General features: G+C 39.7%; 1 protein-coding gene across 3 annotated transcripts in view; it reads left to right on the forward strand.

Moving 5' to 3' along the window:
- Positions 1-1362: 1362 nt before the first annotated feature.
- The window catches only part of ROR2 (receptor tyrosine kinase like orphan receptor 2), a 148847-nt gene continuing 124321 nt past the window's right edge, over positions 1363-25888 (forward strand). For 2 of the 3 annotated variants that reach the window (XM_059873876.1, XM_059873875.1), the window contains exon 1: positions 1363-1603. In XM_059873876.1, the coding sequence (XP_059729859.1) occupies positions 1510-1603 (94 nt within the window). In that variant the 5' untranslated portion in view covers positions 1363-1509. Of the gene's footprint in view, positions 1604-2001; positions 2091-25888 lie in introns of those variants that run through there. The other variant, XM_059873877.1, reaches the window with a different exon arrangement.

The raw sequence follows: 25888 nt of genomic DNA on the forward strand, positions 1-25888 counted from the left end.
AGCAGGCTTTAATCCAAGGAGTGGAGTTTATTAAAAGGATCATCGCTACTTTTCCCTTAGGTTTCATAAGTTTATGAAAGGGATTTTAAAATGTGTTGTTTTGATGGCAAGAGGCTGAATCAGTCAGTCCTACATTCCTGCCAAAGAGGGATCAGGACCTCTCTTTGTCATTCTTAGGTGCCAGAAGAATTTTCAAGATGGAACTAAAAACTTGAGAGGAAAGAAGCTGGGTGCAAAAGGAGAAAGAGAGAATATATTGTAAAGTTTGCCTTTGTTTGCATTAAGAAGTAAATTTCATGGAAAATTAATTTCACTTAAATTATTGTGAATTTAGAGCTTGATTTGGAGAAGAGCTAAAAGGGATTTGTATGTATTCAGCATTACTCAGCATCAGATCTTTAGAATTGAAATCTAAAACAACAGAAATGTATTTGCAGAGAAGACATCTAATTAAATATGTTGTTAAATTATAACTTTAAAAGCGCAGCAATTAATTGGCTGAACTGTATCCTTGGAGCTTATATGAGGCAGTTAAAAGAAGCCTGCTGACAGTTCTGCATTATCTTGGAATACTGATTTCTTTGGACTGCAAACGCAAACCAGGACAACTCCTTCTTCCCTTCTTCCCCCATCACTAAAACATCAGCTCGAAAATCTTACTTAAATTATGCTCAGAATGCTCTTATTTCTTGAAATAAATAACTTGGAAATATTTTGAAACTACTGGCAATAGAATATTTTCTGCCTGCTGAAGATAGAAAGCAAACTTTGCTTTTGACATCCCATCATGAGAGAACCGGTAGAGCACAAAGAAGATCTCAGCCGCACTGGTTCTTGCCTCTCGGAGTACGTGCGGCGGGGCAGACGCTCCTGGGCGTTTTGGGGGCAGGAGAAACTGTGTTCGTAACTGTTTTTAACGCTGCAGGGGTGCAAAACCTCTTCAATTGTGCAGCGAGGAGGAAGAAGGAAAAGGAGAAAAGCCGTAGCGGTTTTGGCCGACGTGCCTTTCGCCCGCTCCTTTTAGTTTTACTAGGGATTTTTGTGAGGAAGGTTGCAGGCTCCTGAGGCTTCTGGGAGCAGGACTCGCCTTTCAGCGGGGGCCCAGCTCCTGCTGGCTCCTGGTGATCGTCGAGTGAGGAGGGAAAAGTGTGCGCGGACCCGCCCGGGGCCGGGGCTGGGGCCAGAGGCTGCTCCCGGCAGAGGGTGCCGGAGCGATGGGACTGTCCCGGTCCCGTCCGCCCCCCGCCGCTCCCCTCCCCTGCGTCGAGTCCCGGGTGACGTTCGGATGCTGGGGAAGGAGGAGGCGGAGGAGGAGGCGGAGGAGGAGGAGGGGAAAGGAGCTCAGCTTCCTCCGCCCCCAGTCGGGGACGGTCCGTTAGCGGGAGCGCAGGGCCGGGGCGGCGGAGCCCGGGACGAGCTTGCGGCAGCGCCACCGGACCCCTGTGCGCCCGCAGGCGCTGCTCCCTGCGGCTCCCTGCGGGATCTGTGCGCGGCGGCCGGGAGGGCACCATGGACCCCGCGGCGGCGGCGGGACGACGGGGGGCGGCGGGCCGCCTCCTGCTCATGCTGGCGGCAGCCTCGCTCCTTCGCCTCCGCGCCGCAGGTAAGGAGCGGGACCCCTGGCTGAGGGGAGGATGCTTCTGCTCTTAGAGTAGGGGTGTATGGGGAGAGGGGAGGCAGGGAAAGCTGCTCTTGTTCTTAGGAGAATTGCGCGTAACCATTTGGGACCGGCGGACCCGCCAGCATCCCCAGGTGGTGATTCGTGTTGGCTACTTTTCCTTCCTTTCTTACCTTTTTTTCTTTTCTTTTTTTTTCTCTTTCTTTTATTTTATTGTCTTTCTTTCTTTCTCGCTTTCTTTCCGCCATCCTTTTTCTCTCTTTTTTTTTTTTTCCTTTCTTTTTTTTTTTTTCCCCCTCGGTTTTTCTTGGCACAATGGAAACCTGATGTTGTGTTCTTTACGAGGGGGCGGGGGTTGGCAGGAGGCGAGGGCAGCTACAATTTTTACCCCGAGCGCATCTCCGAGCCCCTGCCCCGCTCGAGGGACAGGAGCTTCGTGCCTCTTATCGGCCGACTCAGCGCTCCGAGGCTGGTTGGTAGCCACTGAGGGGGTGCAGGGTGGAGGGGGAAAGAAGGAGAAAACAAAGGAAAAGTTCGGGGTTTTGTTATTGCCGAGGGTGGATAGCAATGAGCAAAGCTTCCTCCTTCACTCTGTGCGCCTACAGCCTCTCCTCGGAATGGTTATAATAATGCGTTATTATTTGGGACGTTAAATGTTGCCGGAATCTCAGCGGGAACCAGGAGGGGATTAAAGTTGAGTGGGAGAGGGGGCAGCCGCCGTGCTTGCAGCTCGCGGAGGCTCGGCGGGGTTTCTTTCTGTGTGTTTTTGGGCTTTAGAGGGTCCCATTTTCTCTGTGTACCTGGCCGACCCTCAGGGACTGAAGAGGTCAGACTCTGGGCTCAGGAAACACTAGGACGCGCGGTTCAGTGAGCTCCGCGGCTGCTTTTAGGGCTGAATAAACTGTTCCTATTAACATCTGTCCTTGCTCCGTGGCAGCAGCGGCGAGGCTGCTGAATAGATGCCAGTTTGTCCGGCATCTCCGAGGGTAGCGCTGTGATTTAGAGGCCTTAAGGGAACGTGTGGGGTTGGAGAGCCACGATGGTGTAAGACAGTTCCTGTAAAAAAAGCCGCATAAACTTTTCTTTTTTTTTAAATTTTTCCCTCCCCCACTCGCGCCTAAGTTCTGTGGGGCTTTCAGAGCAGGAAAGGGGAGGCCTAACGTTTTCGTTTTCTCTGGGATGTGAAATGCACCGGCGAGGTAGGAGCTGCCGGATCCAGCTCTTTGATCTTTCATGAAGCCATTCTCTGGAAAATTGCCCTCTCCCCCTCTGCAGCAGATAAACTTTACTCTCAAAGTCCTTCCCGGGAGTCTTTGCCCAGGCACAGAGGAAGCAGATGACAAGGCTGCACCATTTCCATGCCAGGTTTGTAACCCTCCCGTTCTGCCCTCACCGGGCAGCGCGGCAGCTAGGCGGGCTAGCAGTGCCTTCCTCCCCCGTTTTCCTGGCTTTAACTTAATTGCACCGACGTGCTGGAGGAGACCGATGATGTCTTTAAGGAAAAACAGTGATGCTGCAGATTAGAGGGGACTTGTTAATCAATTGCACGTTTGAAAGAGCTTTTCTTCCCTTTGTTGCTTTCGCTAATCCATTTAGCTCTCCCCGGGAGGTGACAGATGCCTATATTTCCTGTTATTCAGCTCCGGGGACCTAGGTCTTGCCATTTGTTGCCTTGCCATGAAGGGAGAGGGTCAGCAGAAAGCTAGAGGTCTGGGAGCTTTCCGGGGCGAGAGCAGGAGGCGGGCATGTTAGAGCTCGAGGATTTGGGGTCAGTTCCCGTTGCCTTTATTTTTCCTAGAGCCTTTATTGCTCCCTTTGAAGAGGCTGCCCCGCTGCTCTGCCCCTTCCTGCGGGGTCCCGGGCTCCGGGGATCCCCCGGGGCCGCGGGGAGGATGGCGGTGATCCTCCGACGGTTGTGAGAGGAGATGCCGGATTGTCTGTCCCGTCCCCGTTTTATCCCCTTTTCCCTGAGCAGTTCGCTCTGTTTTCCTAATGCAGCGGCAGGGAGGTGTGCACAGGCGTCCCGTGAGCTTCTTTCCTTTCTTCCTTCCTTCGTTCTCTTGCCCCTCGCTGGAGCTCGAGAGCACCGATACTGCTGCCTCTTCACGGCCAAACTCTCTCTGCTTTCCCAAAGCCTCCCCAGGGCTTCCCGGAGGGTGGAGGTGTGCGGGCTCCCGGGAACCTCTGGCCGGGCGCGGAGCTGCCCCCGGGTGGAGCGCCAGGCGCTGGGAAAACGGGCCGGAAAGGCGCTGGGAGTGTGGCAGCGTACCTTCGTCTTCTCTGGCGGGCAGTGTGCTGCCCCGTCCAATGTATTGCCATGCTCTCGGGAGACATGTCAGGTTTCAACCTTCTCGGAGGCAGTATAAAATCATAAATAAAGTGTATTTGGGTTTTTTTTTTTTTTTTTTTTTTTTTTAGCGCTACCTCATAAACGGGCTTGTCATGATCGTCTCAGCCACCTGTGGAAAGTGTGGATTCACTCTAGGCGATAGGCATGAAGTTTGAGACTCCATTTTCTTCTCTGAATAAGCAGCACAGTGGTTGAGAGCCCATAATCACAGCAATAAATTCTTGTGTACTTCTATTGTCGAGGGGTATTCTTCTGTTTAATTAGATTTGCTTAATGGTAAGCAGAGTATTTGTTAATCTACATTTCATTTAAAGGTTTATTTTTGAAAATGTTATTTCAACCTCTACAGTGGTCACTTTTAGAATATGGCCAGGTGAGAGGCAACGTTGAAAATGGTGATGCACAACGGACCCGGCTTACAGACTTTTACCCCCTTGCCATTAAATAGGAAAGGACATTTAATCAGCTGGACGTTAATGCTCATGTGACTTGAGAAATATGCAGAATGCAGTGTTAAAAAAACCCCAACCAAACAAACAAAAAAACCCCACCCCAAAACACCAAAACTCTGTCAACAGAATGTCTAGGAATGAAAATATAATGGTGACTCATGCCTATGATTTTGAAAGCCGTGAAGTTTGTAAACTTCTACCTAACTTCATAAAGGAAAAAAACCCTCTAATTTCCAACATTTTTACAATGTTTATGGAGAAATTAATACAAGTGTGGATTACTTCTGAATGCCTTTAAATGCTGAATTAGAAAAAAGTTGTAAAATACTTAAATCTTGAAAGTTGCATAAGATTCGGCTATAGGTCCATCCTGACTTTAATGCAAGAGAGTCAGCTCTGGAAACTGAACACAAGTCATCTGATAAAAGTCAGTACATCTTTGAGTAGAAGGAGTTTGCAGATAGCTTTTAATAAATTATATTGACCACATTAACTATTTTCAGGTCAAATCTTAATCAAACCTTTCTAGCATTAACAACTTAATAGTTGTTAGTTTAGTGATGAAGCTTATCTTTGGGTCAAGAGTTGGCACTGAATTTTTTTTCCCCTTGAGTGTCTCGATTAAATTAAGCATTTGTAGTGGAATTGGACTTTTCCCCTTAATCTCTTTGTTGCTGTAAACAGCACACAAATGCAAGATGCTGGAAGAAAAGGATGAGATGAGAGACAAGGCAAATTAATCCTATTTACTGAGTTTTCAGTTGTTTGCAGAAAAGCTGATCTTTTTTTAAACTCACTGCACTTTGTCTAAGGTGTGAATAGCTTTCAGGCATTGGGATGGAAATATGTTTGACCACTAATTAGGAAACTGACAGTTTTAGTCCACCAACCAGTGAGAAGGAAGAGTAAAAGGAAAGAATGGTAAAAAATACTGCATTTTGTTTGGTAGCTGTGAGAATCTTCTTTATAGAAGACTCGTGGAGCTCTTTTCATAGCACATTCTCAGAGTCTTAAATTCGTATTTTAGATTCAATAAAAATATCTTTTAGAAGTAGTCAGCATCTCAAGCTTTTAATCAGAATTCTGATTGCAATAATTTATTTTAAAGGTCTCTTTGTATTTAATTTTTTAACATGCAGAAGAAGAAAAAATATTAAGCCAAACTTTGTTCTTTTTTTCAAAAATAATAGCTCTTTCTATAGATGTTCTCTGTTGCCTTGTGTGGTTGCTCAGAAGGAAGAAACGCTACTTACAGTATTCCATCTAATTTATAGCATCTGTCACTATGTTCTCCTTGCAAAGAATGGTTTGCTATTTAAGTTTGTTTATTCATTGTGAGGCTGTTGCTTTATAAAGGAAGTTGTCATTAGGCTCAGCATGTCTGGAAAGCATGCAAGCACTCAAGTCTTCTAATCCAGTGACTACAAAGTAGTTAACGCTTCAAAGAAAAGGAACGACAGGATTTTGTTGCACTGAAAGAAGATGCATTGTTTGTTAATCCTACTTTTAGTCGTTACTCTACTAAAGACTGCTACAGCCTTGCTAGTAATCATTTGAGACAAACATGGATTTTACTTGAATTACTGTCTTTTCTCTTGGTTTTGTCTAAACTTAAGTAGTGACATGTTCTTTTCCAGCTTTTTGCATTTACTTTTTCTGGGCCTTTGCCATACACAATATTCACTCGCAGCATCCTGCTAGATAGTTTTGTTGATGTTTTCCACACTTGACTCACAGACAAGCTTTTTCTCTTGACATCTGTTTGTCCTCCTTGGCCAGCTTGGGAAAGGACTTCCAAGTGGTGCCAGCTGGTGATCTTTTTTTTAAAACTAAAATGTCTGTACATGACTTTCCAGGCCATACAGTATACTTTTCAAAACGACAAAAGGTGATATCTTAGCTGTAAATTGTGACTTTGTCTTTTAGATGGCAATGGGCAAAAGCTTTCATTTAAGAACACTAACAAATCTGCACTGTAATATCACTGAGAACAAGAAATCACAATAGAAATACATTTCACTAAGTAGTGCACTGTTGTTGTGATGGGCATAAGTTAATTAATTCCACCAATGCTGAAGACCCTGTGTGGGTATCCTGTGGACAGTTCCATCCTTCTGAGCAGGTGTCAAATCAGTCTGTGTGTATCTCCTTGAGCCATTGGGCGCAAGCATCAGTAATAGTGTGTTCTTCTTCATGAAGCACAGGGAGCATACTCCTCTGTGCTGTTGAATTAGCTCTCATGCACATTGGTGCCTTCCAGTTTTGCTGTGATGTGTGCCTGCGTTTGATGGGGGAGAAGGGTGATATAGTAGCTGAGGGAGAGGAGGGGTATCACAGTATTCCTGGTTCTGTAGAAAGTATTTAAAGAATGAGTGTGCCTGTCCCTCTGAGTCTAGATCAGAGTTCACTGACATCTCCTAAAGAGAAGGCTGTGTGATTGGTGAGGGCATAGTTTCACAGACACCTGAGGCTCTTGGTTTATTTAGTTAAATCAGCAAGCTGGCTCCATTGGAAAGGAGCCATAGAGAAGTGGAAGAACACATGGACAGAAAATTAGCACAAGAGATAAGGCACTTTTTTCTTCCACTGTAATGGTTTTTGTTGAAGCAACAGAAAGGTGTTTTGTCTGGGTACAGTTTGCAGAAACAGCAAAGTGAAATTATTGGGGAACTGTTTGGGGTCACAATTTTCCAGAGTTTGGTTTGAAAGTGTGAGTAGCTGAATCAGGAAATTAGATTGGATCCCCAGTTTGCCATTTTTCCCCTGAGCAATCTGTCAATATCACATGGGAGAAACATCTAATGTACCTTTTGGATTTGAAATTTTTCTTCAGATGTGATTTTTAGACAACAACAAATAGAATCAATATTCTTTCTTGACCAAAAAAGCACCATGTGTATATTGTCATATGAAACCTCTACTGAACTGTCTTGCACTTCCTTTGTTAGACTTCCTTTTCTATGAATGGCATAAACATTCAATTCTATAAATTCAGGTTACTTGTCTTCACCCCTTGTCTCTTGTCTTTATCAGAACTGCTCTAGGGTTCAGTTTAGCAGTTCATCTGGTAAGTATGTTTTCAAGGTGAAGTTGTTTCTATAAATTATTTTCACAGTTTAATACCCTAACACTATTTTTTTCCCCTGTGGTATTGTCTGTGTAAGAAGAATGACTTGACTGGTTGTATAAAGAAGAGGTAAATTCTGTAAGAGTTCTAAAATTCTGAAGGCTTTACTTTTCAAAACATTCTACACAACTGCCTAGTTGAATCATGCATGAAACTAACAAGGGATTGTTCTTTACCAGACCAGTAACACAGTCACATATTCAGTTATTGTGTAGATAGAGAACAGAAAATGTACACAAAAGACAGGAGGAATTTTATTAATGTGTCTTTAAGTATAAAAATTATGGTTTGAAAATAATAAACTTGATTTCTACTGGTCAGAAACACTCTATTAAGTCATATGAATAAAGAAAAAAACAAAAATTATTGTATATAAGACTAAAAGAGGAATCACAGAGCTCTACTAAAGGCAGACTAGTGAGAGTGGCAGGCTGCTGCACAAATGGAGGAGATTGGTCTCTTCTGTGTCTGCAGACGGATAGATGGATGTCATATCTCTAACTTGGTTCTAGAGGAGACACAAAAGATTTTTTTGAAGAACAAAGTTCAGGGGTAGAGATAAGCAGCCTAGGGAAATCCTAGGAGCAGGCTAACTCAAGTACATGCACCTCAGGTGTTGGAGCCATGTTTCACAGGAAGATCTTAACATTGCACATTGAGGGACAGGAGGTCTGAGATGCAGCAGTGCCACCTCAGATTGGATTAAGATGTTGTGGGACCTTGCTTGTTTGTTCTTCTTCTCTTTGGAAGCAGAACAAACAAAGGTCTGATTGTATAAGAATGTCTCTGGAGGAAAAAAGCCAAGAAGAGCTGTTCTAGAAACATTAATTGTTTGCTTGGATTTGCATGAGAAATTATTCGTATGAGTATATCAAAAGTATTGCTGAATAGAGCAAGGTCATAAAGTGAGAAAATGGGAAAAAAAAAGAAATATGGCGTTTCTTGGCAGTCTTGGACTACAGCAGCTAAGTAACTGTAAAGTAAGTTCTGTCAATCTCTTGTATGAACCAATAATAAATAAAACTGCTTGAAACTGCTTAAGATGCCCTAACAATGTATAAAATTTTCTGTGTCATTCATCTTCTGAAAGTTTAGGAAGAAGTTAAAGGATGTAAAGAGAATGCTGAGATTTCTTAAAATGAGAGAGCATATACTCTGGGTGATAACTTAACAAATGGTTTTGCTGTGCTTGTTTCTAGTTTGGAAAAGTGACACAGCAGAACCGTGTTATAGAAAAAGCCCAATGATAACACTAGAACTACTCATGTTGCAGCAGTGTTTCCATATATAATAAAATGTGTCCCTTCTTAAAAATCCAAAAGTATGAATAGGCAAGTGAAGGCAGTAGTCAGAGAACCCAGATATAATATCATATATCTGATATGATATATGATGTACCCTTTTATTTCAGACAAGAACAATTCTGTTCTGGTCCTAAATATGTGTCGATTTCCACATTTTGCTGACAAACTAGTAGAGCATTTTTTAAATAAAATATCCTTTTGACATGTGCTGCCCTGATGTATATTTGTCAAGTAATACAAAACCATGGAAGCTGCATATCAGAGAGCTGACTGGAAAAAAATTAACCCTGCAGGATTCAACCCAGTTCTGGCCAGGCTCCCTGAACTGGCTTCCCTCCAGTCCCATGGATCCCATATCCACCAGCATAGGTGTGGAGGATGGTGGGAGGGCGAGCCCGTGGCAGCCCTGGCAGAGCAGCTTAAATTGCCATGGAACTTTTGTCTTGGAGACAGAAGATTGGATATGCAAAAGTACCAACATTTTTGTGTGAGCTAGAAATTTTAGGGACAATTCCACAATATTGTTGTAGTTGATGGCTGTCCAAGATAGGGATTGTGCAGAGTGAAGCTGAACCTGTGCATTTTAAATAAGAAAATTCTCACCCATGTCAAAAATCTAGTCTGCAAACAGGTGTTTGATTGGTTGTCAGATTCTCATCCAAAACCACCTTAGCCATTTGTATTTGTGTTAGAACTCTTGAATCTTCAGCAGTTGTTGCTTAAGCTGCATTTTAGGAGTCCACTGAGTTTTTCATTGCATTATAGGTAAGAATAGATGAGCTTTGAAATTAAAGGTCTTAATAAAACAACAGCGTTTTTTCAGTACAATAAAGAAGGAAATGGAGAGAATCTAAGTTTTGTGAAAATTCAAAATACCTATTAAATCTTCTTAAATATTCTGTAAGTTGAAAATACCAAGAATCTTGTAGCATCTATCTGTCATTGCTTCTTTAGATCTTACAACTTCCTGTGCAGAAATACAGATCATGCTTCTTTTGAGTAGATGTGAAGTATTTCTTACACTAAGTTGAAAAGAAGAAAGGGAGGAATCTATGGCAGAAAAACCAGAGAATTCCATTCATATAAGAATTTTCTTTACTGGGGAGTGGGAAATTAAAATAATTTATGATGCTCTAGGAATTTGGTAGTTGAAGGATGAGCTTAAACATAAACATACAGTGGTGGCTAATGATGACTCCTTCCATGGTAGACCAGAATACCTTACAAAGGGAAAAGTGGTAGTATGTAGATAAAATTGCAAGCTTGAATAGGATCTGAACCAAACCTACATGAGAAAAACATATCTGCTGTTGTTTAAATTTTAAAAATAACTGTGCTTCATAGCTCTGCCTGGAAACAATTTAATACAACAAATTGGTTTTTTTAAAAAAGTATTTCCAGCCAGACCAGAAGCAGTACTTAATAAATACCTTGAAAGGGTGAGTCTGTTCTTTGGACTTGGTTTTGCAAACTCAGTGAATTTGGAGGTTTATATCTGAAATTACAGATAGTAATCCAACCCATTTTTTTCTAAAGCTGATCTCACATTTATCTTTTTCTCTCTGGGTCAGTGTAGAAATATGATTCAGAAACCTGTTCTCTAATAGAGAAGCTGTTACAATGTTCACGGTACTGTGGTTTTCAAAGCAACAGAAAAAACCCAGCCGTGGTTCATTCAAATGTTTTGTGTAGAGAGGTTTTGGATAATGTTGCTCTTGAGAAAAATACGCTTATTTTTGCTAGTGTTTTATTTAAGAACATATCACATGTAGAAAATGTTTTGAAGAAGATCATGCTAGTCAAACACAATGGCATACAGAGTTAGGAAAGACAGGTTTCAGAAGTTACACTGGTATCTAATCCAAAAGCCAGATATAAAGTGAGGAGCAGCTTTGATTCTGGAACTTGAGGATGATGTGTTTATTCAAGTAAGACCTGCAGAAACGAAGGTCTTGATTTATAGCATGTTTTCAGAATTACAAAACCCAGAAAATGTTATCTCACATTTACTGAACACTTACTGTGTCCACAGAGGCAATTATTAAAAAGTCTTAGTTCAGTGTGAAAACAAAGAGTAAACTAGATGCAGTTTTCTTCCTGCAGACAAGGTCTTATTGATCAGTGGAATACTTATAATGTTGTCTTTAGTGATACTAAAGCATGTTGGTGTGGGATTTATAATTTCCAGAAGTACAGAAAAATCAAACCTCAATACTGTGGCATTAAGCTCTGTTGAAATTTTTCTAGTGCCTTTACCTCTGATATATTTTCTAGGAAGATCAAGGTCTTCTGCAACCACAGTATGACTGGGGGGAAAGGATCTAGAAGGACTTTAAGAGGCTGGATTATTTATTCTTCAAGACAGAATCAACTTTAGCTGCCATAGCTTGTTCTCCAGAGGTGACAAGAGCAGAGATTCAGTGACTTCCACAGGCAGGCATGCAGGATTAGTGATTATTTACACTTGTTTGCAATCCAAGTGCATTACTTCCTGTTACAACTTATTCCTCTACTTCTTGTCATTGTAGTTGATTTTATTTTTGTGGTTTCTGAAATAGTTCCTCAAACTTTTACAGAAATTCTTCCCCAAAATTATCTTGTCTCCTTGTACATATCTCTCTCAACATCCTCTTCACCACTACTGTGTTCTCAGCCTCTCCTCTTACATCATATTTTTTGAGTCTCATGGTTGTGCTCATTCTTCTCTACTGAACCTTCTCCAAAACATCTTTCTTGAAGCATGCTAACCAAAACTGATATATTCTAGCTCATGCTGTACCAGAACCAGCTGAAGGAAGATGATTGTTTCCTATATTTACTGGATGACGTTTTATTTCCCAGGTTGAAACCTGACTGTTTTGTGGCAGGGTGGCCTTGCTCAAGCTCTGATCCACTCCAGATCTTCCACAAAGAATTGTTGCCAAGTCCCTGTTTGGTACCAGTGAAATGGTTTAAGCAGGAAACTTTCTGCCTGTCTTCACTCTATTGCCTGTCTTTATTCCCACCCTCTCCATACCATTTTTTTGCTGGTGTTTTATTCCATTTACTAAGACCAGAATGTTGGCAGCATGTAATAGCTTGGTGTTGCCTGTGGAGTCCAGTAAGGCAGATATCCATAGCACTGAAACTTGCAAAGCCCCATGGTTTCAGTTAACCACTGAGACCTAACGCCAGTGGTTTTCTAAGGAGCTGTCATTTGCCTCTATATAAAATTTCGTGTTTCACCTATGAGAATGTTATAGGGAACAGTTCCCTCCCCGCTAGCACCTTCAGGCTATCATTCCATAGAGGGTAATAAATGCCATATTATGGTCCTCAGGAGTTAAACTTCGAGCAGCAGAAGCTCTTGTAACATGTGTAGGTCTCTGCTTCTGTGGTTTGGTTTCTTCTGAAATAACTTGCCTTTTTGTAACTTTAATTTCTATAACTCTGGTAACGTACATCTTCATATTGTACCAGATTCATCAATTTGAAAGGCGTAGAGTTCATACCTGCCTATATTCAGAAACTGGTTTTTGTTTTTTTTTTCAGAGTTTGGATAAAGCCCATACAAAATTTTGCAAATGACAGTTTTCTCTCTCTCACTCTTAATAGCATGCCTGCATCAATTTCATGGATTAAAATTGTACCCTTAAATCTCACACTGGGTCATGTATTCCTACTTCTTTTACTCTTCAAAGTCCCATGTTGAGTAAGCAGTTGCATGTTTCAAGACCAAGTCAATTAACTAAAACTACTCTAGCTTTGGAAGCATATGATATAAATTAATTTTTAAACATTAGTACTTGCATGAAATAAGTTATGAGTTTAAAATTCTGGAACTGATGTAAGAATAAATAGGTGTAGTTGTCATTGTCTCTACAGGGTTCTCCCCATTTACTCTGCATCATCCAATCCTCTTCCTTCATCTTATTTTTTGGTTCTTAGATTTAATAATTTTGTCTATAGCATGCTTCCTTCTGACATTTGGGTGTTTTGTTGTTTGAATATTTTCTTTCTGACTAATTCTTTGCCCATTAAATAGCACTTTGGATCTTAGGAATTCACAGATGTGCTGTGGTTGCCACTAAGTACTTCAGTGATCCACAGTGGCTGTTCCTAGATGTCTGGGAAAAAAGTTCCTGGTCAGCAGGTAGGAAAAATGCCTCCGAAGAGATGACTTTCTGTGACTGAACGATTAGCATGCTCCTTTGTAACTCTTGTTGCTTGAGAAGCTGCTGATATCAGCATCTGTACTTAATTTAACATGAAATAGAAGACTAAAGTTAGGAAAGAGTGGTATGGGAACAGGTGGTGTGGATGGACATGTCTGAGCAGAGCGTCTGGACTGTGATCCAGTTTATGAGGAAAATAGATGTCTGTGGGGTGTAGAAATGGAGTTAGGGTTGTAAGAATGTGTGACAGCAAATTCAGGGGAGTTTATTGTGCTCCTGAGTGTGGAGGGACAGGGAACTGGAAACTTCAGCTGCGGCACCAGCACCATGGCTGCAGAGCCGACTTCGGGAAAGTCCTGCCTTATACTGTGGTTACTTTTTTCTTCTTCAGGACATACAGTGTAACAATGGCTGTGTCTTTCACCCTGCTTGTATAGCAAGCTTTGCTTAGGAAAAAAGGGGAACTTAAATTGAGCTTGCTGTGATGGCCAGGCTGTATTTCAAACACCATTTTGAATTTGACACACTCAAAGTGAATAGAGCTGTGAAGGAAGATTTTTATCATCTACAGATTCTGGCCCTTTGAGAACCTTAACAGCGTAGGAAAAGCAATGGACACTGCTTATTTAGGAAAAAAAAAAAAAAGCTTTGTTTTTCTGCATGTCAAAACCATAGTTTTGAAATAGTGAAAATCATTACCTCCTTTATTATTGTACATGCCTAACGTATAAAACTGTTTGTGGGGTTCCTTCCCCCCCCCCCCCTTTGCTGCTTTTCCTAGTGTAGGGATTAATTTCCCCTCACCCTTTAATTTTTTTTTCTCCCCACCCTTTCCTTTCTTTTCCTCCCCTTTCCTTTCTTTTCCTCCCCTTTCCTTTCTTTTCCTCCTTTCCTTTCTTTTCCCCCTTACCATTCTTTCCCCCTTTCCTTTCTTTTTCCCATTTCCTTTCTTTTTCCATATCCTTTCTTTCCTTCCTTTCTTTCTTTCTCCCTTTGAACTGATGGAAACACTCTCATTGGTAATTCTGAGTCAGTTGGGTCAGTTCTGGGCTTTTCTGTGCAGAGACTGCCAAGATTTTAGAAAATATGTGGTGGTTTAGGGATTTAGTTATATGTCCAGAAGGGACAAGATTTGAGGCCTCCAAATGTCTTTAATTTAAAACCATAATTTGGAAAGGATCTTTCCTGAGTCCCAAGAGAAAAAAGCCAATACTTTCATTTATACAATTAGTCATCATTCGCTTCACCATTAGAGTTGTCCTCCCTCCTGAAATGGCTACAGTTTGTTTTGCTGCCTTAACAAAAATGAGTTCAGTTGATTTAATGTTCTGTTTCATGATGAAGTGTCTTATCTAGGTCATAGTTTAGCTGTTAACAAGATATTTATGAAGTGGTAAGAATTCTCTGCTCTGTGGTGAATTTAGTCTCTAGAGTGAGGCAAAATGCTATTTAACTAGCAAATAAAGCAGTTCAACTTCAAATTATGTCAAAGTTGACTGCAACAATTTTAATCTTTTAGTAACCCCCTAAATATGTAGAATGTCTGGAACTGCTCAAAACTTCAGTAATTTGACCTCTACTGTAGAAAAAGCATTTCATATAAATTAATATTGTAAGTAGCTATCCAAGGAAGGGATTTTTTTTTTTAATTTAGAAACCAAGTGAATACTTTTATAGTATGCAGACTGTAAAACACAGCTAAAGACTAAGAACATACTCCTAGGCTCACTTTTTTTGGTACCCAAGACTTGTTTTACTGGCTTATCAATTACTGGGCTAAATCCTTGTAAGTATTTGAAGCTGGTATTTGTGACACTCGCTTGGGATTGTTTTGTCTGCCATGTAACAAGGTGGTCAGCAGATATTTCCCTAATTTCTGCATAGTTTTTAATGGTGTTTAATGTGATTACAGCCGTATTGGTGAAGGCACAGGCAGTAGAAGTATTCGTGTTCTATGTGTTTCCCAGACATGCAGTGTAAATAGAGTATTTTTAAAAGGAATTCTGCATGAACTACTGCTTCATCATAAAGAGTTTTGAAAGTAACATTGTTTGGTATTTCATTTATTCATTCTACTGAAGCAGTAGTGGCTTGTTTCTGTGTCTCTCATGTTTACTAAAATAATTGTATGTGAGCCCTTCTCTCTTCAGTTGTGTATCAGTAGACCTTATGTCAGGCATGATTTTTGATGTATTGAATTTTGCAATAAATATAGACTAGCACTTACATGCTAAGTAAATAATTAGTGACTCTAATTACACCACTAATTCATTGGCCATGTTTCATTAGCTCTAGAATGTCACCCAAACTCTGTGGAAATAGTTCTGATTAGATTCTCAGAACTTAATTTTCCTTGTATTTAATTTACATGACCAGCCATTTCTATGTAGTCCATTTTCCTGGCTTCACCTAGACAGGCAGATCTTTGTAGAGTGTAACAACAAAATAGAACAGAATAGTTGCTTTAATCTCCTATCTTTATGTTTCCATTTGTATAATTATACAAATGAATGAAAAAAAGTCTTCATGAAGATTTGATTTCCTGACTAATGTGTGCTTTTGCATTAAGATGGTTTATAGTTCACTGTAAGTTTTTGTTGAACTGAACAACAGTGAGTGAACCTGAACCATCTAAAGACAAACTTGACTATGACTCCATGAGACTGCTCAGTTAAGGAAGAATGTGAACCATGAGTTGCTCATACCTAAGATCCCACAAAACTGTTTTTGCAAAAACCTATAGACTGTTCTGCCATTTCACCCCCAAGCAGCTGTCTGCTGGGATGAAAGGTCTTTAAAAGATTTGGTTTCATGAGCATATTTTCCATTTTATTTCACTTCTAAAACAGTTATCTTCCAGAAGGATGCAGACATTTATTTGTCTCTCATGTAGTGGCATTATAAATTGCATAAGGAGCAGTGCTGCTCTGGAAGCAGTCTCTGCCTTTTCTATAAGATAGAAAATTAAACTTTATTAATTAATGTAGCATTTTTACCTCTTTGATAAAGGTAATAATGAGTTTTTAACTTTGTAAGAAACCATATTCTCTTCTGAACATGAAGTGTTTTTTTTTTACCCAAATAAAAGATTTTAAAATGATTTATAAATTAATAAAATCTTTTAAATAAAAGATTTTAAATTATTTTAAATGACCTAAATGATCACAGTATATCTTTAAAAAATTTGAGCTGAAAAACATTTCACTTGCCAGATATGCCTTTTTGTGTTCTGCACCCATTAGTGTTCAGCAGCTAAAATGGAACAGGGAGTCTCATTTCACTGACACAGTCATAGCTGTTGGTGGTATCTTGTTTTGTAGAGTCAGTAACACCTTCTGAAACTCCTGTTGCCAGCAGGAGTTGACGGCAAACAAAACAACAAAGGCTATTTTGTTTTAAAATTATACGAGAAAGTGAGATAGTCTTGTTTATGAGAAAAATGGAGCAGAAGGAATTGTGAAATGTGAAGTATGTTGAGTGCAGAGAAGTTTTGGTGTAAGCAAGAGTTTCTGTACAGTGTGTCCATGCACACATGGCAAAAGTCTGTGAAGAGAAAATGAAAGATCAAAGTGCTAAAATAAAAGCTGTATGTCAGACTACTTGATTTAGATTCAAGTAGTCAAGTAACTAGCTTGCTTACATTTTTATCCAAGGAAATATAAAATTTAAGCTCTTACTGCATTTACAGATCATGGAATACACACACCCTACTGCATTTAAGTAACTTTGACTAATTTCTGTGGTTCATTCAAAATTATTACTTGTTAAAGGGAGGGAACAGATAACACAGCATAAATGGCAAACCCTGACAGCGTTTTATGAACAAGCAATGTCGTGATCCAGTTATTATCAATCAGAATTGTAAAGAGACGTATAAAAGTCTGTTTTTAAAACAGAAAGTATAAAATTTTGAAACTAAAATTTCCTAATTGGATGGAAACCAACAGCCATTTTAAAGTGACTGAATCTCACATCATCTCTTGCTAAAATGGGTTTATTAAAAGATAGGGAAGTGTACATGAACAGTTCTATCAGTGAATAGAAAGTTAAAATACTTTATCTACTAGATTTCCATTAGTAATTATTCTAAACTCCCTCATTCACTCAAGCAGGTAGCAAGCTTTTAAAGTCTTTTTGTGAAGGACAGACTTCCAGGCTTCAGAAGACACCGACATTTTTTGTAGTCATAGGAGAAGTGATTTGGTCTGAAGGAAGAAATTGACATAGTGGAGAGGTTTTTGGAACCAGAAAGCCAAAATGTCATCCAGACCCTGCTGCTGTAGAGGGAGCTTGCTTGCCATAATTGTGTATAGGGTTTTTTGGGTTTGTTCATTGTCATTATTTTTTGGAGGTTTTTTTGCTTTAGTTTTGGTTTGGGTTTGGTTTTTATTTTTTTCAGTTTTTTTTTTTTTTTTTTTTGTTGGTTTGTTTTTTTCCCCCATTTTCTTTTACAGGAGAAACTGCACATCTTTAATGGAAGTGGTGGAATAGTTCATTTTCTCAAAATGAATTTTAAGATACTGCTGACCTCAGGAGTATCAAACACTGCCAGGGCATTTTGTCTGGAGTTACTTTTCTCCCCCTCATCCTTTATCCTTTTTTATTTGATTGTACAATGCAAAGGCTGATGCTGGCTGTAAGGTAATACTACAAAAAATGTAATGCTCATCCTCAGGTCTTATAAAATGGCAGGATTCTGTGGCAGGTAAGCTACAAGGAGGGTGTTAATAAACAATTTAGACTTAGATTTTACTGATGATGTTTCTGTGTATTGAAGATATCTTAGCTTAGAAAGTCTGTGTACAGGCAAATTGGCCTTCCCTAGAAATATTATAGTTGTTGTAAATAGCAACATTCCTCTTGCTTCTTGTCAAAATACAGGAAAGTATTTAGTCTTGCACTTTTGCATGTCTTTGTGATTGCTTCCTGTTGGATTTCAAGATATCTGTTGTTTTTTGTTTCTTTTGTTTTTTCCTTTTTATTTAGTTAAATGATGGCTGAATGATATTGTTTGGATTGCTTGACTATAGTTTACAGCCATTCACTATTTGGTTTGTTTTTGTTTCCCCCCCGCCCCCACCAAGGGCAAATCAGAAAGGCAGGATATTTTAGACTACTAGTAGGCTAGGGATTCTTTCTAAAGGCAAACTGGTTAAAATGAAAGAAATATTAAAAATTTTGCCATGTGTGTCTAATTTGTACTACCTTGATAGAAATTTTAATGGATGTATATATTTTTATATATGTAGAAGTGTGTATAAACGAAGTATAGTCTTCTCTGAAGTTTGAAAATTTTCATTTGCCTAAATGATTTTTTTTCTGGCTTAGTTCAGTAGTGTATTGTCCTATCCTGTTGATATAACCTGATTTTGCTTTTTATTTCACTGGAATGAGTGTCCTTGGAAATTTTGCTCATAAATCTGCTTTAATTTACAGCAGTTTGCTTATCTTCAGGTGGATCTTGGTATTCTTACTGAGGGAAGGCTTTCTGAGAGTGCTGGAGCAGTCAAATACACAGCCCAGCCAATGGTCATTTGTGTGATTTTGCTTGAAAGACTGGATTTACAGTGTGGTCATCCTGAAGAGACTGATGTTCAGTTGTGAGATGGATAATGGGGCAAGGAATGACAGAAAATGAAAAGAATCGAACATTAGTTAGGCTAGACACTGAATAGGAAAATGAAGTGGAAATACACACCGTTTGGGGAAAATTGGGGTTGGAAGGGACCTAAATTCCTCGTGGGATCCAGGCCTCAAAGCGGGGCTAACATTTCTGTGGCTACTCTGCCTTTTAAGTTAAATCACCAAAGAAAACCCGATATCACTAAGGCATTTTTCATTTCTATTGGCAGTCATGCTTTACAGTGTCTTTCACATCTCCTTTTTTCTGACTCTGCAAGAATTGCGTCTTGAATTAAAAGAAGTATGAGTCAGATTTCAACCTGTAATGCTTGATTGCATGAGGACTGATTTGACAGCCTGAGGTTGCCATCAGCATTTAATTTCTCTCTCTATGCATAATAGGAACGATACTCTGAGTCAGTGGGGAGTGGAGATCTTCATTGTTTAGTGCTTTAAAGATGAGGTTATATGGCTGTAATTGCTGATAATACCCCACCCAAGCCCTTTCCCTTTAGCAGGCAATGCATCATTTTGTGATTTCTTTCATTTGCATTGTATACTTTACATTTGAAGAAGAGTTGTTTAAAGTGTTGTCTGGCCTCAAGAACTCTTGTTCTGTTTAAACAACAGCTCTTTTTGATTGCCCTTGACCAGCAGAATCTGAGCTGTCATTATATTTTTCTAATATAATTTAGGTAAATGCCCTAGCTCCTAGCTCCTGTGTTTCTCTGACAAATTTGACAATGTTTTCCGGTTTATTACTCTACTCTTCAGCCTTTCAGAAGAGTTTTCTTCTCCCCTTTTTCTGTGATCAGCAGACAGTGTGTAAAGTTGTTCAGTTCAGAGTGTAAGAACAAAAGGGAATAATGACTTCTTTGCATTTCATTAAATGTGTAGTGTTGTGATTTGTGTTGCATTTTGGAACAATTTGGCAAGCAACATTTGCAAATTTGGGAAACATTTGCATTGTAGGCAGTGGTGAAATTTGGCCAAAATTTTCTAACTCGGATGTTTGAAGCTGCTTGTAAAATTTAAGTAACTCCAGAAATACAGAGTATTTGCAGATTTCTTCAGAAAAAAACCACATGTTTTTAAAATTTTAAAGTATTTTTTATGGCTTTTTTATTGTGACATACCATGTACAAGAAGAATATTTCTGGTAGAGGATTGTACTCTGCATAGGAGTCAGAATTCATATTCTCCCTTCAGAAAGATAACTCAGTTCCAATAAACTGTTGCAACTGTGACAAGGACATAAATGAAACACAAAATATTCCTTTTTCTTGTGTATTTATGGTGTCATTGTTTTGATATTGATTTTTTAACTGTCTTTTGCAGCAAGGCCCTGGATTTTAGCCTTGAGTATTAAGGCTCACTTGGAAACCTGTCTTGTGGATTCTTGGCCAGTTAATAGTTCCAAGTGGATGCAATTTAATAACCCTTGTGCTGTTTTGATTTGCCTCTCACACCATCTGGTCTATGTCTTTCTCCCGCTATTTTTTTTTTTTTTTCTGTCTTAAAGGATAGTATTTTTTCAATAATTCAAACTTTCAAGCATGTCATCTGAAAGTGCAGCTTGCTCTGAAACTTCCCTGTGCAATGTGTATTCCCAGAAAGAAGGCTTTCTGTATATACAGGAAAAAGAACATGAACAGGAACCTGTGGACAGGTTGGAATGGCAGGAATGTAGTGCACACTAAAGATGTCTGTTTCTTCACACTGAAATATTGTTTAAACACATTTCAAGAGTTAAATTATTTCATGGCTCCAAAATCTCCTGGATGGCTCTCTGTATTTCTCTCTAGTGGCCTCCACATTTAATTATTAGAGAGTGGCAAGAGATGTCTTCAAAATACAAAATCACTCAGCCTTTGCTGAGATGAAAGTTAAGAGTTGTGATGAAGCTTGTAGTCTACTAACTGGGCTTATTTGTACTTGATTTAGTAAAAATAACTTAGAGTAGTGCTAATTAAGCTTAGCTATGTTTGTCATAATGTTTTGAAAATACTGTGTGAAAAATTTGTTCATGTTGTGTGAAGGTGTAAATTCTTGATGACATTTTTTCAAATTTTGGGTGATCATTTGTCTGGATGCTCGTCCTTTAGCCTTTATGTTTAAAGAAGTTCCAGTGTTCAGTTATTTCTGATTTATGCATGCTTTTTATTAATCTGATGTCTTTGTTGTGTAGACTAGAAAGACTGAAGGGGTGGGTTTTGCTTTGCCTCAGTTTGTTGGTGTTGGCTGGGAGAAGTACTGGAGAAGCACCAGGTGGCCAAGCAGTGGCACCAGCTGCCTGTGTGCAAAGAGAGAAGGGAGGGCTGAAGGTGTCCATCTCAGGTTTAGCTGGGTTTGTGTTGCTGTTTTCACAGCAATTCAAGTTCAAATTGCACCATTCCTCAAGCAGGTGACGGTGGTGTCTGGCTCTGGGGTGGCGTGGGGGTTGCCCACAGCCCTGTGCCCAGCTGTGCCTGCTTGGTCTGTGCCTGCACAGGTGCCTGATTCCCCTGCAGAGAAAGCGAGCTAGGTGGGTCCAGGTGGCCTGCGAGGCACTGACTCCTGCTACCTCAAGGGTTTCACTAACTGCTGCCCCTTTGGCACCTCTTTACCTTATTGTCAGGTCTGTATTTCAGTACTGTAACACGAGCTCTGACCTTACACTTTCCAGCCTTGCTCCCCTTCTTTCAGAGGAGGAAATGGCTGTTCTGCAGTAAGATGCCCAGCAATCCCTTGTCATAGATGCTGATATTTGTGAGATAAATTTTCAAGCATTGCTTAAAATTTTCTTCTTTCCTAATCCTGGGTGCTGTACATATTTCAGAGTTCTTTGTGAAGATGTTGTTCCTTCTTCCAGAGTTGTCCCTGTGATGATGGATGGGTGATGTTGGGGAAGGAAGCCAATGTATTTACAATCTCCATTTCGCCTAGCAGAATGACATTTTGACGCAGTCTCTTCTACTTTTCCCCACCTTCTTCTCCAGCAGCCTGGTTTTCCTCATCAAAAGTCAGTTTTTTAGTTTGCCTGACTAGTGTGTCTGTTTCTTCAATCACCTTGTGCAAGATAAAGCTTGGCTACCCACTTCGGCTTCAGTGAAGTTAGTTTATCCCAAAACCAGATCTGTAGATGCCAAAAACTGCATCTGAGCATGTGCCATTTCTCTAATTTCACTGAGACTTAGTACAAATTATTTTGCCAATAAAATAAATTAAGGATTTTGTTTAACCTTTGTATAGTTCATGAGTTTTTGGCATGTTACTGTTATTAAAAGGAATTAATGATGGAAGGTTACATATATGTATGCCTTACATTTTGTCAATTCTGTTTTATGTGCAATCTCTTGTAGATACCACACTTGTATCCAAAAGAATAAAAAAAACCCCAAACCTACATAAGTAATGGAATTTTTGAAAGACTGTGTTATGTATTATTTCGAACCATTTTCTGCAGTACTGAGTATGATACCCAGTACTGCAGAACTTAGCTGGGTAAAGAACCCTAGTAAATATCCCCAAAAAGAGGTTTGCTAATTGATTTGTCTTGATAGAATTCAATAATTACTTGGTCTTAAGAAAAAGGAGTGTTTGGTTTTCATTTTAGAGAGAGTGAGTTAAGATCTTGCTTTTTTTTTTTTTTTCTGGTGATTTTTACACTTCTGGTTATCAGAATGATGGTTTGATTGACATTTAGTCCATATATGTGACCTTTGGAAAGAATTTAAGAGATTCTTTTTCCTTAGTTCTGTCACTGCTTCATTTCTCTCAGCTGGGTAGTAAATGTTTAACTTCAAGTATATGGGAACAGTGTGTTCATGCAAAATAGCATTTCAGGAGAATCTCCATTCCAGAAAGTTTTACAGTTTCACCTTAAATTTTGACGTCCCATTTTCCATAAGTAGAAATAGACCACAGCCTAGTTAAGGTTATCTGAATTTTCAGCAGTGCAAATGATTTTGTTGCCTTTTCCTTTTACCTTGCTGCCTTCAATGGTTGTTTATTGTACATGGCAGCAAACACATTTCAGGACATCTGTGCTCCTTCTGGTCTCCTGATGTGCCTCTCAGGGTGCTGTTCAATGTCAGGATCAGACTAGATATGCACTGGTCCTGTGCATATCTTCTGGAGAGGTTCTTGGGCAGGGAAGAAATGAAGATGTGCATCAAATTTTGTGCTCTGCTGACTCAAGGTGCTCACAGCCACAGAGGGTTCTGCAGAGCCTTCATTCCCCATGATGCAGAGAGATCACGCCTCCCTCCTCTGAATCAGGGCTGGGGCATTTGCATTGCCCCAGTGAGCCACATAAACTTTTCAGGACCAGTTAAAATAAGGACATACTGTGTCTGTGGCACTGACACCTCTGTGACTGTGGCACTGTTTCTCATAATTTCTGTGGATGAAGCTCTTGCAGCAGTCTGTCTTCAGAGCTGGGAAGGAAAGGGATGCAAGTGAGCAAAGGAACCCTTGACAATGGATGCTGATTTTAAATCAGCTGGTTTTCTTGTTCCATGAACTTCATTAGAAAAATTGTGACTGACCATTTATTAATGGTCCATTTTCCACCATCTTCTCTGTGACAGAGTTACTGTCAGTTTTTTATCACCATGATAATCAGATTTCTTTTGTCCTAATGAACTTCTAGCTGCAACTTGTAGTTTCAGTGGAGTGTATTACATAGCAATAGATCAAGTTGTCTATCACCATAACAGTGAGACAGTTTGAAAAGAAGATTAGTTTTGTGTATTCTGAAGAACTTGGCTTGCTGGGACATGCAGTAGTCTACAGAAAACAAAATATGTTGCTGTGGTGTTTTTGCGGTGGAGTCCTGATTCTACTCCCCAGAGACTGTCAGGCTCTCCTGTTAGTAGTGCAGGAGATGGAAGAGTGCCCTTCTCTCTTGTTTGACAGGCCATCATTTGAGGCTGGGAGTTTTGCCAGCTAGTGACATAGTGTATCCAGTTTCTAATTTGGGTGAACTGTTACTGAGAAGGTGGTGGCTTGACAACTCTGGCATTTCCTGAGGTTCTCAGATTACTGTGACACCACGTGATTGGTTTTTCAGGCTGAGTCTTACTTGAGGTGAACCATTTTTACTGCTTGTTCTGCTAGGAGTTTACCTGTGACCTGCAGACTGAATTACTTTTTTTTTTAATTGTTACTGACCAGTTATTAGTTTTGTTGTTGAAGTTTTTGGGAGCTCAAGAGTCTTTATGTGTAGATACCTTACATTCTAAAGAAAGCCTTAGAGGAACGCATTTAGCACTGCTTGCCTTCTGGGAGCTCAGACTTTTCTTCCTCTGTTTTTTGGTTTGAGCAGTACATATGGCGAGCTAGATCCTTTTGAAGCATCATATTCTTCATCACCTTTGATGAGAAGGTTGATGAGTTATATAGGATCATGACAGAATGAAATAGATTGATGTTTCTCTAAGATTAGGTCTAAATGAATCCAGTTGTTTTGTTTTGGTTTACTTTTCCTGAGGATCACTTGAAAATGGAAAAAGAATGCAGGTGGCCATGCAAACTTACTGCAAGGATGTTCCATGGCGTTCCTGTGGCATCTTCTCTGGTTCTACCTAAGCCTTCAGATGATAAGCATCAACCTCCCTTCAAAACAGTCTACAAAATAAGGAAAAAGCTTGTTGTCAAAAATCTGGAAGCAAAGTTTTTTTCAAGAGAGGTGTTTGGAATTGGTGATGAGTCATGCTGACTGTCAGTCTGAGTCCAGACTCTCTTCCTGAGTTTTAAACATGTTACAGGGAAGATGACCTTGTGTTCATAACCTGCTTATTGCATTCCTGACTGTAGTACAGAAAATATTTAACAGAAAAACAAAACATTTTTTAGCTTAATGTGGGTAGCTTTTCTAATTTTTTTAATTCCATGATCATTACCTACTGTACTACCTATCTAGTTTCTTTTATATTTCACATTCTTATGTATTAAAAGTTTTATTATTCTGCTTCGAAGGTATTTTAAAAAGAATTCTTAGCAAGTTTCATTTAGTTCAGAGCAAATATAATGGACCTTTTATTGCCTTTATTGACCTTTGCTTTTATATGAATCCTGTAGCAAAAGTTAGCATAAATTGACTCAATAAAGTTATATATCTAAGTCCCTTGGCTGGTCCTCCTGATTAGGGTCAAACATCAGGCTTGGAATTCTGATAATTTATCTGAACAAGAGCCATAAGGTTTATCTTTAACCAGAGTGAAAAAATGTTATCTTTGACAACAAAGCAAATGAAATATTAAAGATTTTCCTAAACAAAAAGTATTGATGTGCGCATTGATCTGTTTATATAATCAAATGAAAATAAATTATTCTCCATTTTCTTATGTTCCTAAGTATTTACAGTTGCTTAACAGCATTAGAAGTAGGTTTGTTTTTATTGACTTGTCAAGGCAAAGAGCAGTTTTCTTATTGTTTTTGTTTTTCTAAGGACAACCTTAAGAAGTGGAAAGGCTGTGATCAAAAGAAATTTCCATTCAGCACCAGACTAAAGTTTGGCTTGCCAAATATCGAAGTTACTTAGTCTTGGAAAGCATTGCAAGTAATGCTACACATGTAAGGAATGGTGAGCCATGTCTTCTATTCTTTACTTGGATACAAAATCTGTGTGAGGAAATGGATGTGTCCCAACCTGACCAGTCTGTATGACATGACTCAGTGTTGCTGTTTGTTCAGCTAGCTGCTCTGTCAAGTGTGCAAATGAGGCACCACCTATACAGGACGTGTGTGGCTTACCATCTTTTATCCAGGAGGAAGAAGACCTTTAGAGAGGACACGTGCAACTCAAAACCAGGAGCTCCTTGTTTCCATCCCTGTTGCCTGGAGGGGGTTTCTGCCTCCCCGTCAACGGGTGTGTAGTGTCAGTTCTATGTGTTGCATTATTCATAAGATGTGCATGCTCCTTCCTGTAGTTGGTGCATTTCACCTTTTGTTGCAGAGGCAACATACAGCCCTAAGCATATTAGCCACATGCTTTGAGGACTTTAGGCTCTAGAGCCTTAGAAAAAGGATTTCATTTTCTCTAATGATTCACATGTATTTTGTTGGAAAAACACTACTCAAAATTAAGAGACATTCAATTTATTGATTTGTACAAATTCTTAGGGAATTATTAAATTTCTTCCTCTGGCCCTGAATCACAGGATGAAAGTGTTTTATAAGTGTTAGCACGAGTAGACTCTCAACCCACTTTTTTCTAAGCACAAAAATACTTCATGAGCATTGCTTCTGAGATGGATCAAGAAGTTATGAATATTTC

This window comes from Haemorhous mexicanus, chromosome Z (assembly GCF_027477595.1).
Source record: "Haemorhous mexicanus isolate bHaeMex1 chromosome Z, bHaeMex1.pri, whole genome shotgun sequence".
Classification (NCBI taxonomy): domain Eukaryota; kingdom Metazoa; phylum Chordata; class Aves; order Passeriformes; family Fringillidae; genus Haemorhous; species Haemorhous mexicanus.